General features: G+C 44.4%; 1 protein-coding gene across 2 annotated transcripts in view; it reads right to left on the bottom strand.

Annotated features, from left to right (window-relative positions):
- Positions 1-642: 642 nt before the first annotated feature.
- def6a (DEF6 guanine nucleotide exchange factor a) overlaps positions 643-15190 on the bottom strand; it is a 30565-nt gene continuing 16017 nt past the window's right edge. Inside the window, exons 7-15 of one of the 2 annotated variants that reach the window (XM_086128245.1) lie at positions 13843-14070; positions 13617-13763; positions 12637-12745; positions 12264-12562; positions 12017-12183; positions 7369-7567; positions 5927-6017; positions 5513-5634; positions 643-1576 (exon numbers count right to left, since the gene is read on the bottom strand). In XM_086128245.1, coding sequence (XP_085984371.1) covers positions 1454-1576; positions 5513-5634; positions 5927-6017; positions 7369-7567; positions 12017-12183; positions 12264-12562; positions 12637-12745; positions 13617-13763; positions 13843-14070 — 1485 coding nt within the window. In that variant the 3' untranslated portion in view covers positions 643-1453. Of the gene's footprint in view, positions 1577-4928; positions 5635-5926; positions 6018-7368; positions 7568-12016; positions 12184-12263; positions 12563-12636; positions 12746-13616; positions 13764-13842; positions 14071-15190 lie in introns of those variants that run through there. The other variant, XM_086128246.1, reaches the window with a different exon arrangement.

The following is a 15190-nucleotide window of genomic DNA, read 5'->3' as shown; positions in this document are numbered from 1 at the left end:
TTTTATTTATAAGCGCCTTTCAAAATACCCAAGGACACTTTACAATCAAAAAAGAGCAATAAAACCACAGATAAAATTATAAATAATAAAAAGCGATGAGTTTAAACTGTATATGCAATTTTAAATAGGTGGGTTTTGAGATGAGTTTTGAATATGGGAAGAGAGTCAATATTTCGGATGTCGGGTGGGAGTGAGTTCCAGAGTTTGGGGGCAGAGCGGCTGAAAGCTCTGCACCCCATCATGCTGAGACAGGCAGAGGGTACACAGAGGTGTAGGGAGGCTGAGGACTTGAGGGAACGAGAGGGAACCGAAATTTGAAGAAGGTCCGACAGATGGGGGGGGTGGGGGGGGGCAAGGTTATGGATGGCTTTGAATGTGAAGCGGAGTATTTTGAAGTTGATCCTCAGTTTGACAGGGAGCCAGTGTTGTTGGAGGATGGGGGTGATGTGATGGAAGGAGGTGATGATACGGGCTGAAGAATTCTGGACCAGTTGAAGTTTATGGAGGAATGTGTTGTGGACACCGAAGAGAAGTGAATTGCAATCGTCAATACGGGAGGTGACGAGACTGTGGACAAGGATAGCAGTGGAGTGAGGGGTGAGAGAGGGACGGAGACGGTTGATATTGCGTAGGTGGAAATATGCGGACCGGGTTATGTTATTAATATGAGAGTGGAACGATAGTGAGCTATCGAGGATGACACCCAGGCTCTTGACCTGAAGGGAGGGGGACACAGTGGAGTTATCAATAGTGAGAGAGAAACTGTTGGTTTTGTGTAGGGTGGATTTGGTACCGACGAGGAGGAGTTTTGTTTTGTCACTGTTAGGTTTGAGGAAGTTATGTGTGAACCAAGATTTAATTTCTGAAAGGCAGTGTGAGAGGGAGGAGGGTGCTGGAGGCATCGGGTTTGCTGGAGAGGTAGAGCTGAGTGTCATCCGCGAAGCAGTGAAAGTACAGTAAATATTCTCTAGTACGGACTTGTGTTTGCGCTGTCCAATTTGTCCTGATAACAGAAATTCCTCATTTGGGAAATGAGCATGGTACACGTCCTTTATGAACCTGCAAGTATGTTGACAAAATGCACGTGTAACAACACAATCAATAAAATACGAAAATATACTGTCCAAAAACTGTTTATATAACAAAAACTGCAATACAGGTGTATCCAAAAAAAAATCACAACAGTAAAATACGTACAGTATTTTAATGTTTATTTTTTTTCTGTCTTGGGAAAAAAATATGTATTTTGGATTGTTTTGTTAGATGCATTCTTTGGTTTATGACAATGTTTGCCTGCGTGTCATACAGTTTTCTTGCTAGTTGCAAGTAACTGTCCCGTTGATCACCGATGTCTGGTAATTCTTGTGCATACTGAAGGATTTTTGTTGCTATTTGCATTGCTTCCTTGCTGGATGGTGGCTTGTCATCAGGAGTTGAATCGATGCCTTGTTGTTTAAAGTTTCGTAGATTTGCGTCTTTCCGACTCCAAGTGTCTGCTGGATCTTTCGCTCAAACGGATGCATTTCACTCGCTCCGCTCCAGTTGTTACAGTTCTTCTACGTTTCGATGCGATGATCTACGCGACGTAAGTGAATAAAGTTAATATCTTTCGCAATTACAGTAAAACGCACGCCAATAAAAAGTCGCTTACACGTCTTTGTTTCGAATCTGATGAATGAAAACGGCGAAGCGAACACGTTTCTTCGGTCGTGTCGAGTGGGTGCTGCTTTTAAGCTAGTGCCGCGTTCTACAGGACGTAAGTGAATAAAGTTAAAATCATTCACAATTACAGTAAAACGCACGGCAATAAAAACTCACTTGCACGTCGTCGTTTAGTATCTGATGATCGAAAAACGCGAACTGAAAACTTGTTTCAGCGTTGTCTTTTCCGTCGCATCGGGTGGGCGTTGCGTGTATTTAAGCTCCCGCGGCATTACACCTCCATCCGGGTTACGGGTAGTGGAATTTCCGCTTACGCAACTTCCGGTAACATGTAATATCGTAGTCAAAATGTTAATGCATAGGTTTTTATTCCGGGTGAAGGATATTCCTTTCCGTAGAATTCCGGGGATGGGAATATTTACTGTATATACCAAATTTACGGAAAATATTGCCAAGGGGGAGAAGGTAGACAATGAAGAGGAGGGGTCCCAGGACAGAGCCCTGGCGCACACCGGAAGAGACGGGGAGGGACTGTGAAGTGAAGGAATTGAGTTGGATGAACTCAGAACGGCCAGAGAGATAGGAGTGAAACCAGTGTAAGGGGGTGTGAGTGATGCCTATGGTGGAGAGTCTATTAAGGAGGATGGGGTGGGAAATTGTATCAAAAGCTGCACTCAGGTCAAGGAGGATGAGAATTGAGATTAAACCGGCATCTGCTGCCATAAGAAGGTTGTTAGTGATTTTTAAGAGGGCTGTGACGGGGACGGAAACCAGACTGGAATTGTTCATAGAGATTGTTATGGGTGAGGTGGGAATGAAGTTGAGAGGCAACGATTTTTTCAAGAAGTTTGGAGATGAAAGGAAGGTGAGAAATTGGTCATAGGTTATTGAAATCATTGGGATCTGAACCAGGTTTTTTCAAGATAGGAGTGACAGCTTCAGTTTTGAAGGGGACAGGAACAATTCCAGTGGACAGTGAGGAATGGATGATGGCTGAAATGAAAGGAAGCAGAGAGGGTGAGCAGGATTTGACCAGGACTGTTAGGAGGGGATCTAGTAGGCAGGAGGAAGTTTTGGATTTAGTAATGCTATCTGAGATTATTGAAGGATGGGGGAGTTCAAAAGAGGAAAGCAGTTGACAGGAGGTGTGGATGTCAGGGGAGGGGAGGGGTACAGAGGAGCCCAGGTGTTGGTGGATTTTATTTACTTTATTTACTTTTTACTTACTTTATTTACTATTTGGCGGCCCGGTAGGCCAGTGGTTAGCACGTCGGCTTCACAGTGCAGAGGTACCGGGTTCGATTCCAGCTCCGGCCTCCCTGTGTGGAGTTTGCATGTTCTCCCCGGGCCTGCGTGGGTTTTCTCCGGGTGCTCCGGTTTCCTCCCACATTCCAAAAAAAAAACATGCATGTCAGGCTGATTGGACGCTCTAAATTGTCCCTAGGTGTGAGTGTGAGCCCGGATGGTTGTTCGTCTCTGTGTGCCCTGCGATTGCCTGGCAACTGATTCAGGGTGTCCCCCGCCTACTGCCCGGAGATGGCTGGGATAGGCTCCAGCACCCCCCGCGACCCTAGTGGGGATCAAGCGGTTCGGAAAATGGATGGATGGATGGATGGATATTTACTATTTACTAAATAAGAGAGAGAGAGACAGAGAGAGAGAGAGATCCGCGACCCTCGTGAGGATCAAGTGGTTCGGAAAATGAATGAATGAATATCTCTCTCTCTCTCTTGTTTTTATATATATATATATATATATATATATATATCCTTCCATCCTTATCCTTCCATATATATATATATATATATATATATATATATATATATATCCTTCCATCACATCACCCCCATCCTCCAACAGCTCCACTGGCTCCCTGTCAAACTGAGGATCAACTTCAAAATACTCCTCTTCACATTCAAAGCCATCCATAACCTTATTTCATTCATTATATACTGTGTGTGTGTGTGTGTGTGTGTATATATATATATATATATATACATATATATATATATATATATAAAAATAAGAGAGAGAGAGAGAGATCCGCGATCCTAGTGAGGATCAAGCGGTTCGGAAAATGAAGAAGATATCCTTTATTTGTCCCACACTGGAGAAATTTACAATGAATGAATGAATATCTATATCTCTCTCTCTCTCTTATATATATATATATCCATCCATCCATTTTCCGAACCGCTTGATCCTCACTAGGGTCGCGGGGGGTGCTGGAGCCTATCCCAGCCGTCTTCGGGCAGTAGGCGGGGGACACCCTGAATCAGTTGCCAGCCAATCGCAGGGCATATATATACCGGTATATATATACAGTATATATATAAGAGAGAGAAAGAGAGATATCCGTGACCCTAGTGAGGATCAAGTGGAAAATGAATGCACACACTTATGCACACACACAGTGAGAGAGGGTTTTTTTTTTTAAAGCCGTTTGTCAATGTTCAAGCCCTGAGTTTTTGAGATTGTGTTTGGAAGTACTAAATTAAAAAACATTTTCTTCAGGGTACACACTAATGCAAATATTGTTAAGCTTTCAGGCATGTTGTGCACCTAAAAAGGCCATTCATTAGTCCCAAGAATAATAATCATAATGTTGGCGATTCCAAAAGGGCCTTTGCACCTACTAGTGCTGGGACACAAACAAGAAATATTTACCTGCTAGCTGCTATCCATCCATCCATCCATTTTCCGATCCGCTTATCCTCACAAGGGTCGCGGGGGGTACTGGAGCCTATCCCAGCCGACTTCAGCCAGTAGGCGGGGGACACCCTGAACAGATTGCCAGTCAACCACAGAGCACACAGATGAACAACCATCTGCGCTCACATTCACACCTAGGGACAATTTGGAGCCGCCGGGAAGAGCTTGAAGAAGTGGCTGGGGAGAGGGAAGTCTGGGCTTCCCTCCTAAAGCTGCTGCCCCCATGACCCGACCCCGGATAAGCGGTGGAAAATGGATAGATGGATGGATGGACAATTTGGAGTGTTCCATGAACCTGCCATGCATGTTTTTGGAATGTGGGAGGAAACCGGAGTACCCAGAGAAAACCCACGCGCGCCTGGGGAGAACATGCAAACTCCAAACAGGGAGGTCGACACGCTAATCACTGGACCACCGGGTCGCCCCCTGCTCACTGTTATGTACGCATATTATGTAGACTGGTCCCCATCATAATCCTTGTTGCGTCATGAAATTACTTGGACACACCACCAAAACAGTACTTCTATCATGATTGACACATCTCTTGACCAATGTTGCATCTCCAGTGATGATTCAGTCACACAATCTTATTTTCATTAGTTTCATTTGAATGTACAGTACACACAGTATGTGAATCTGGTTTCCTCATCATTTTATCTTAACTGTAAAAAATGAATGTTGTATGAAGGAAATGATACTCCAAATCTTTACACATATAAAATTTGAGCCATCCCTCCTGCACTTCAATATGAATTGCTGATCCGCATTATTCGCTTCTTTTGTATTACCGGTACATACTTGGGCATTTTAACATCATACTGACTTAGCTGCTTGCAGTTCCATTCATACAAGGCACTGAGGTATGTTCTGGGTACAGGTCAGACACCAGTGGTTAACAACGCAAATACAGTGCACCATTATGAGATTGAAAAACCCCTTTTTTAAACTGAGAACAGTAAATCTGACATTTGATCAAAATGTTGATGCTGAAAGGCCTGACTCCTCCAGTCAAAATACCAACGATTCCTTGGATATGCATCTTGTCTGAATCATGAATTTAGGGGAAATTTTAGTCTCCATTTGAAGTATGGGAGTTGTGTCTCTCTAAATCTGCATCGCATCTGTGGCCAGCACTGACATTTTCTATAAGTTGCTCATTTCGATCTTCTGATCCCGATATCCTTTTGAGATTCAGCCCAGGGTCTCTCTGGCTCAGAATCTGGAAGGATGGTAGGGAGCTTCTCGACACAGGTCGTTTATCTGGACACAAACCATACACAGAAAAGAGATCCTCATGTTAAGATGGGGTTTTTGACTTGTGGATATTTATTCGTTGATGCTAAAAAGGGACAGAAAGCTCAGTTTGTGATGTGTAGCCTGTTTAGTGTATATATGCAGTAGTCACGTTCCCCGTTGGAGCTTTGAATGCAGATACTGTACATACAGAAAGTGAAATATGTAAAGCAACAAGACAAAATGTATACATTTGCTCTTTTGGTTCCCTATACACCGCTTATCTGAAATGTCGCGTGCACATTGTGTGGAAACTCACCACCTGGTCCAATGGGTCGCATCAGTCTGTTCATCTGAACATTCCAGTGTTTGACGTTGGTGCTCGCTTGGCGAAGTTTCCTCTGAGCAGCCTGTATATCAGAGCGTCAAAACAAAAAAACATGTACAGTATAGCATCACAAAAGGATAACTGTTTGCATTGGTTTATCTGGATCAGCAAAAATGGAAAGTGATTCTGCTCCCCCCAGTGGAGGCTTCGAGGGGAAGATGGAGTGGGAGATCGACAGGCGGATCGGTGCAGTGTTTGCAGTGAAGAAGGAGCTGAGCCTAAAGGCAATAGGTCTCGATTTACAGTTTCTCATTCCTACCATTTTCTACCACTTTGCCGGGATCGGGTCGTTGGGGCAGCAGCTTTAGCAGGGAAGCCCATAGTTCTCTCTCCCCAGCCATTTATTCTAGCTCTTCCTGGGGGATCCCAAGGCGTTCCTAGGCCAGTTGGGAGACACAGTCCCTCCAGCGTGTCCTGGGTCATCCCTGGTGCCTCCTGCCGGTGGGACACCTCATCAGAAAGGCGTCCAGGAGGCATCCTAATCAGATGCCCGAGCCACCTTATCTGGCTCCTCTGATTTTTGTGGCTCGACTTCGAGTCCCTCCCGGATAACCGAGTTCCTAACTCTACCTCTAAGGGAAAGCCCGGACACCTTGTGGAGGAAACACACGGCTGCTCGGATCCGGGATCCTGTTCTTTCAGTCACAACCCATAGCTCGTGACGAAAGGTGAGAGTAAGGCACGTAGATCGACTGCTCAACTCACCGCCTTCTTCACCACAACAGAACGATACAGAGTCCACATCTCAGATCTCAGTAGACGCTGCACCAATCAGCTTGTCCATCTCATGCTCCATTCTACCCTCCCACGTGAACCACAAGATACGTAAACACCTCCACTTGGGGCAGGATCTCATCCCCGACCTGGAGAGAGCACTACACCTGGAGTTCCCTACCCGTGCACTTGACAGACCATTTGAGCATATTGAACATAGACTAGAGCAGAGGTAAGGACGTCCGGTTCCTGGAGAGCCATATCCTGCCTGTTTTCAATCCCTCCCTACTCCAACACACCTGACGCAAACGATCAGCTCATCAGCAAGCTCTGTAGAAGCCTGAAACTATCATGATCCATTGAATCGGGTGTGTTGGAATCAGGAGAGCTGTAAAACAGGCATGATATGGCTCTCCAGGAACCGGAGTTCCCGACCTCTGGACTAGAGCAATCATAAATATATTATTGCTTACCTGACTGTCTGTGGTCCATCTGGGATGGTCAAATTTAAAATGTATTTGATTTTTTAATTTCTTGACTTAATTGGTGGCACGGTAGGATGTGACACTTTCTTCTTGAATTTGAAAACTAATAATAACCTGAATTTGTTTGAATTAACTTTTCTATAAAAACGTGGATAGGTATCATTCTTTGCTTACCACTACATCCTGGTCAACCCTGTGCCGGTTGGCCCGGACTTCCTCCAGCTGCCTCTGTGCCTCATCCAAGGCCCGCGATTTGGCTTCCATCTCCTGCTTCAGCTCCTGCTTCTCCCGCTGCGTCTTCAGGATATACTCTTCCTGCGCCTCCTGCAGGGTCATCAGCTCCTTCATTTTCTCCTCCTCCTCGGCAAGTAACCTGCACCCAGCCCACAACAGCCACAAAAATTACTTTACCAAACAACTTTTGTCCTTTAAAAGCCACTACACAGTAGGTCCCTGGCCGACACAGACTCTGGTATGCAAAATAATTGAATAAAATTATATTTAAAAAACTGCATTTCATACATGAGATACAATAAAACAGACTGGAATGAATTAAAATATCTACCAAGGGGCAAGAAAATGACTAGAGGTGAAAATCAATTTAAGACTCGGAAACTTTGCAATTCTTTCTGGGTAATGTGCACATCATTTAAAACTGTCAGACAAAATAAATAATTGAATGTATGATAGCATGATTATTATTTCATGTTTTGAGTTTTGTGCTTCGTTACATCTCCAGTTGTTGTGAAAGTGTGATATAAATTTTACTTCAATTGAATGTCTTTTAATCATTTCTGTATGAATTTAACTATTTAAATATGTATTCATTTATTTCAGTCTTGAAATACAAATTTATTTTAACACTGAATGATTTCAATATTTATTGAATTAATTTTCTCACTCCTGTCCTCTTCGTGTGAATGGCCTACGATTGGGTGGCGACCAGGATGTAGCCCGCCTCTCGCTCAAAGTAGGCTCGCCTCAAACTCAAGCTCACATGCCACCCAAGTGAGGGGTAAGCAAAATGGATCATGGAAATGGATAAGGAAAATACATGGATGGAGGTCATTTTAGTTGAACAGGAAAAACTTTAATCATACTGTACATGTATAAATGTGTCTTGCAAATTTTTGTTGATGGAAAGAACTTTGAAAAAACTGTAAATGTCTGGGCAGATACGGTATATAATTCGAGGTAGAGTAAAAATGTAGAATAAGAATTGTATTTCTTCAATTATTTGGATTTAAAAGTTATGTGATTTATTTCTCCAATAAAACTGAATAGCAGCAACGGTAATTCAACATATGTAATATCATTTAATTTTATGGATAAAAACTTTTATAACTATTCATATACAACAGTGAAATCTACCCATTTTTGTCCATCTCAGGGGGTGGCCATTTTGCCACTTGCAATCGACTGAAAATGACATCACTGTTGCTCAGGGCTTGGGTAATGACCGAGCATGGCTCAGCTTCAGAAAAGAGCTTATCTTCATCATATTACTGTGAAGAAAATTTCCCTTGAAGAGTAATGATCTTTTTCCATGTTATATTAGGGCTGACAGTTGCTGGTAATTTGATGGATTGTGGTCCTCACTATTTAGGGATGCAATTACATTATGAAATTAAAGTCAGTCAAGTCTGTGGCCTATTTTCAGGATTGTATTTTTGATTTGAGCCAAAAATGTAAAGGCAATTTTGTAATTTAAGACAAATGACAAAATAATGAGTTGCTGTAATTTGTTCTGTGTTTCGATTGCCAATTCACAATGACATGAATGAATGGTTCGTTCCGATCCGCTTAATCCTCACAAGGGTTGCGGGGGGTGCTGGAGCCTATCCCAGCTGTCGTCGGGCAGTAGGCAGGGGACACCCTGAACTGGTTGCCAGCCAATCGCAGGACACACAGAGACGAACAACCATCCGGGCTCACACTCACACCTGGGGACAATTTTGAGCGTTCAATCAGCCCGCAATGCATGTTTTTGGAATGTGGGAGGAAACCAGAGTACCCGGAGAAAACCCACGCAGTCCCGGAGAGAACATGCAAACTCCACACAGGAAGGCCGGAGCTGGGATCGAACCCACAACATCTGCACTGTGAGGTCAACGCGCAAACCACTGAACCACCAGGCCGTACGAATGAATGGTTACTGATAAATAAAAGGCTGGACGTCCATTGGGGTGGGGGTGCGATGTGACTTGTAGCATCCACTGTACAATAATCTAGCCATTAAAGCATATTCTCATTGTTAAAAGATCATGTTGGACAAAAAAAAAAGAAAAGAATAAAATCCATACACTCAACGTTGGTAGTTTCAGGGGCGAAATTCATGATGAAATTCAGGGGTCTCGGTAGTCAGAGTGCATGGTTGAGAACAATGACAAAATCAAATCTGAGGAAGTTAAGATTCAGAAAAGGCCTCAAGGTTTTGATTACGATACCCAATTGGCTGAGTGCGCAAACACAAGGTCACAAAAAATGTCAATGACGGCAACTTCCTTTGTGAGCAGCTCTGCTTCCTCAGGAAGATGACATGATTTGAACTCCTTTCACTTTGGACATTTGCCACAAAAAAACCCCAACTATGCCACTGGTGAACTCAGGCAGCATGGTTAACAGTCGCTAAAATGTCACCGCAGTTCTGCCCAATGTTCGATTCTGACAATGTTTACCGAACACCTGAAACCTGAGGCGAGTGTCCAGAATGCGCACGCCCTCCGAAACACATCAAGATCAGCAGCAACAGCACCTAAGTGCAGGTGTGATTCTTCGACTGTATTCTTTTGAGACTTGCCCACAGGTGTGAAGGGGAGTGTGAATGCTTGTTGGTTTGTGTGTGCCTTATGCTTGGCCGGCAACCAGACCAAAGTGTACCCTGCTCTTACGTGCTCTAAAGTGATGTCATTTAGGCATTGTCTGCACGTAGCCAGATATTTTGCAAATGGAAAATATGGGTTGCCCTGTCATCCAGACGTCACCGGAGATTGTTTTCATGAAAAAAATGTATGTATTTTAGGACCGTCAGCCAGTCTATTATCGTGAGTACGTCACTCTGTCACGCAGCTCCGACACGGACCGCAGTTGTGTCCCGTGCGTTCTCCCCTAATTTCGACGCGGCTCGAGCACGTCACACATCCGCTCCAAATTCCGCACTCAGTATTCACATGACATCCAGAAAGCTAGCATTTAGATAATATTTAGTCGTGAGGAAAGTTAGAGGAATGTGCCTCTACCAAGTTCTTCCCGCACACCAATCGCCAATTTCAGGAAGTCACAGGTGAATGCATCCTGTGTGCATAACGGGGTGAGAGAGAGAGAAAAAAAAAATAGAAAAACGGCAGAAATATTATATTGCGTTTGAGTACATAATATTTACTTTCTAACCTGTTCAAATATTTACACAGGCCTGTATAGTTCATGTGGAAGAAGCTGAATAAAGAAGTATATGTGAACACTTCCACGTCCTCCCATTTTGGTTGATTTTAGTAGAGAACACTGGAAACATGTAACCCATTATGCCTTTAACTATCAGGCCTACGTTAAGCATATCCGGATCAGCCGGCCAGAGATACAAGCACCGCAGAGACTATTGACATTTTAGCTTTCTCTTTCTTATTTATTTGGATATTTTACAGTTCACATATTCATTCATTTAACTATTTAATTTTCAGTCATTTTATGGAGGCCTACTCAACTATCCATTTATTATTATTTGTTAATCCTATTGGAATTTATTTTCTCTCTTATTTTCTTTATTTTTCTCTTTGTCTTATTTCGTCATACTTTTTTTTTTGTAATTCATCATGCCAAGAGTCAAAACAGACGCGAATATCATCTACGCATCAGTGCAGCGCACATTGTGTGGGTAAGGTACAACTGCCTGTAATTATGCACATGGCCAGCAGATGGTTTCATGTGCACATGAAGCAGCAAGAAACGAACTGGAACCAAATGGCTGAAATGGTGTGAAGGCTCCTGGGGCTTCATCTCGCCATCTCTATGACACCCTTATATTTAAATATGACTGGCCTCATCACAGCTCTGCTTCTGCATTAATTACGCCAGTCCAGCCCTGCCCGTGTCCCTTTTTTCATGTCTTGTCTGTCTGGTTAGATTTTTGTTCCCACCTGTTCTCACCAGCTCAGTCCCTCATGTCGACCAATCAACTCAGTCAGATGCGTGTGTCTTGTCCAGGTTTTCCTTATTGTTGCATCAGTTTGTTTGCATTTAGTTCCCTGATTCCTTCCAGTCCTTGTCAGTTGATTGTTTGTGTTTGCTGTCAGATGTCACGTTCCCAGGATGTCATGTTGTGTGAGTCTTATTCCAGTGTTCATAACTTTGAATCTTGATTTTTTTTTTTTTTTGTATTTGTTGATTTTGCATTTTTTGTTCCACGTGCCCTGTTGAATTTCCTATTTGTCCTTTTGAGAATAAATGTCCATTTTTGAGTACAATCATGCCTTGCCTCCCTGCTTCCACGCAGATGGATCCCAACCAAGCAAAGCCGTCACATGAGGAGCTTCAACATAGCACACTAAAAAGAAAGAATCAGTCTACACCAAATACTATGTAATTCTTTAGAATTCTGCTACTAGTTTCTTTATTTATGATGGTTTACTTCCATGTTGTCACTGCTTTACGCATATTCAGTATATTCCAGGCGTGTGTGCAGGTGTTCATGCAATGTAAATACATTTGTGTCAATTCAACTTGTGTGTCATGATGCATCATAAGCACAATTCTTTCTAGTCCAATGATCCAATGAAAAGAAAAGGTAAATAATGTTCATATTTTGTTGGATAAATAATAACTTTACCCTGCTTGAGCATTGCGGAAGGCCTCCTCATCCAGCCTGGCTCTAATCTCCTGCTGCAATGCCTCCTCCAGTCGCTTCTGCATCTCCTCCAGCTCGTGGATCCTCTTTCTCTGCCTTTCCGCTTCCTCCTCTTTGAGAGCCATCTCCGCCTGCATGCTGATTCGCACCTTGACACCCACACACCAGGAAGGAAATGTCTCAAAGCCAACTCTCTTGTGAAGGACCTCACATTTGCCGCATTGCCCACCTCCTCGGCCTCCCGCAGCTGCACCTCTAAGGTCTGTTGGAGCTGCTCGTGTTGCTGGCGCCTCCTCTCTTCGTCCTGCTCCAGGAGAACCTGGGCCTGCTTCTGCGCCTCCCTCAAGAGCTCCAGCTCTGCCAGTTTTCGCTCTCGTTCATCCTGGAGGGCCCGGAGCCTCTGCAGCTCCTCCTCCTTGGCCTGTTGCCTGCTCTCGCGCTGTTCACGCTGCTCATGCCGCTTCAGCTTCAAGTCCTTGTGGAGGGATGTCTTCCCCTCCACGTGCAGCCTGATAGCTGTCTGAATGGCTATGGGTGGATGACAAATGAGGTTCTGTGTAACTGAAGAACCTCTGTAGAATTGATGTATTGATTTTTCTGACCTGTTGTCCATTCTTGTCTCTGCTTTGTGTCTGATGAGCTCATCTCATAAGTTTTGGAGAGTGTTTTGAGACAAAACATGCACCTTTTACCATCGCGGTCGGGCAGCACCTTAAAACAAGCCAGCATGCAAACGATTTTGGCAGGATAAGATGTCATGCTCGGCATAAATGGTTAGCACGTCGGCCTCACGGTGCATAGGTGGAGGGTTCGATTCCGGCTCTGACCTTCCTGTGTGGAGTTTTAATGTTTTCCACGTGTCTGTGTGGGTTTTCTCCGGGTACTCCGGTTTCCTCCCACATTCCAAACACATCCATCTATCCATTTTCCAATCCGCTTATCCTTACAAGGGTCGCGGAGGGTGCTGGAGCCTATCTCAGCTGTCTTCGGGCAGTAGGCGGGGGACACCCTGAACCGCTTGCCAGCCAATCACAGAGGAACAACCGTCCACACTCACACCTAGGGACAATTTTGAGTGTTCAATCAGCCTGTCATGCATGTTTTTTTTTTTAATGTGGGAGGAAACTGGATTACCCAGAGAAAAAACCCACGCAGGCCCAGGGAGAACATGCAAACTGCACACAGGAAGGCTGGAGCTGGAATTGAACCCGGTACCTCTGCACTGTGAGGTCGACACGCTAACCGCTGGACCAGGCAAGGTGAGGATGACAGAATTGGATGTCGCTGTACGGATTCTGGACATAAGAGGATTAGATAAAAGGATTAGAAGATGGATGGATGTAAAGAGGGTCCAAACATCCATCCAGCCATTTCCAATGTCACTTCTCATGTTTAGGATCACTGGACTAGGTAGGCCACTTATTAAGATGGATAACCATTAACGCTCACATTGTCACTGAGTGGGAACTGAAGCAACACTGCCTGCACCAAACTCGGATGAATGGACCATTACACCATTAGTGACTTGAGTCCAAACAGTTGTTGGCAATATATGAGTGCAACAAGCACTTGCTGCGTTTACCTCAACACAGCAGTTGCCATCCAAGACAATGTTGCCCTGGCACTCCTTGCGGTCCTCCCCAGTGTAGTAAAACAAGTTGCTCGCCCTCAGAGTGAACCAGCGCTCCTTCCAGTTTCTCCTGAGTTGGCCTCTTTTCCACAAATAACCCTGCAACACACACACACATGCACGTCAGAACGTTAAGCAAAGCATTTCTGAAAGCAGGCCACACACACATGACTCCTACCTCTTTAAGGACATCGCCAACAATCTCCCTGTATACTTCCTCTATAGCCATGCTGATGACGCTGCCATCAATGCCTCTGGCCAACTTTCCTGCATCCAGCATCTCCAAGAAAACCCAAACAGTGATGCCTCTCTGCTGCACTGAATCTTGGGAAAAAAAGTCCTCCAGTTCAACACAGTTGAGCTCAACACTCATTGCTGTGCATATCTTCTTCAGTAGGTACTCCACCTGTGTGACGGGGATAAAAAGATATACAGAGAAATTGTTACTATATTATCTATTTGAATTCCAAAGCTGTTTATCACTCTGCTTGAATCGCTTTTAACTGATTAACTTTCCTATGTCTGTTTCTGAGTCGGTGATGATGTAGTGGTACACTCGCCGGACTTTTGTGCGGGCAGTGCGGTATTGATTCCTACTCAGTGAAAATGTGGATATGAATGGTCATTTGTCTCTATATGTGCCCTGTGACTGACTGGCGACCCGTTCAGGGTGTTGTCTGCCTTTTGCCCGACGTCAGCTGGGATTAGCTCCAGCAAGTCCCCTGGAGCTAATCCTGCTCAGGATAAACGGTGTTGAAAATGGATGGATGGATGGATGTCTTTTTCTTTGGTACACCAAAAATTTACAGCAAAAAAAAACGTGCCCCAGTAACAATGAGTTGTGCTCCAGTCTCAAGTGTGGACTGGCAGCCAGAGTGGGGAATAAAATAAAATAAAATAAAATACAATTGCTGGGATATTGTCAGTCAGGGCTGCCTTTAACTCCTGATAGGCCCCGGGGCTAATCATCAAATATAGCCCCACCATAAGCCGGTTAGCCCCAGCCAGCCTGCGTTCTGCACCAGAAGTAGCCACTTGTACAGCGGGAGCCCGAGGCGTGAGTGTGCAAATGGGCAACAGGCCTGTCACCCGGCCGGCTACCTGGCACCACAACTGCCCGCCTGCGCTGCTCCCTGCCAGCCAGCCAGCCTAGCGTAGCTCCGAGCCACTATGTTTGTCTAAAAGATGAAAGCCATTCAATTATCCCTACCCATGACCCGTAACCTAAACTTGTAACCTTCGAAGCCGTTTTATGACAGCAAAGACTCACCAGTATAGTGCTCTCCATCTGCCATTGTGACAGTTGTAAAAAGCACTCCTGGTGCATCTGTGATATCCAACCTGTCCAGCTTGCACATGTACCTCATTATGTCCTTTTAATCAAACTTACACGTGAAGTGACTTTAACAGAATATTGGCAAATAAACTGCTGCGGTGACGGTCCAGTTAGTTTAGCTGCATAAACAACCACGGACGGGTGTGATGCCGCACTGGTATGATTGACTGAAAAATAAACAAATGGCTGA

Source organism: Hippocampus guttulatus, chromosome 1 (genome assembly GCF_054856545.1).
Source record: "Hippocampus guttulatus isolate MCC_2025c chromosome 1, RoL_Hgut_1.0, whole genome shotgun sequence".
In the NCBI taxonomy this organism is placed as follows: Eukaryota; Metazoa; Chordata; class Actinopteri; order Syngnathiformes; family Syngnathidae; genus Hippocampus; species Hippocampus guttulatus.
The sequence above is the reverse complement of the archived record's forward strand: the minus strand, read 5'-3'. Positions and strand labels throughout refer to the sequence as shown.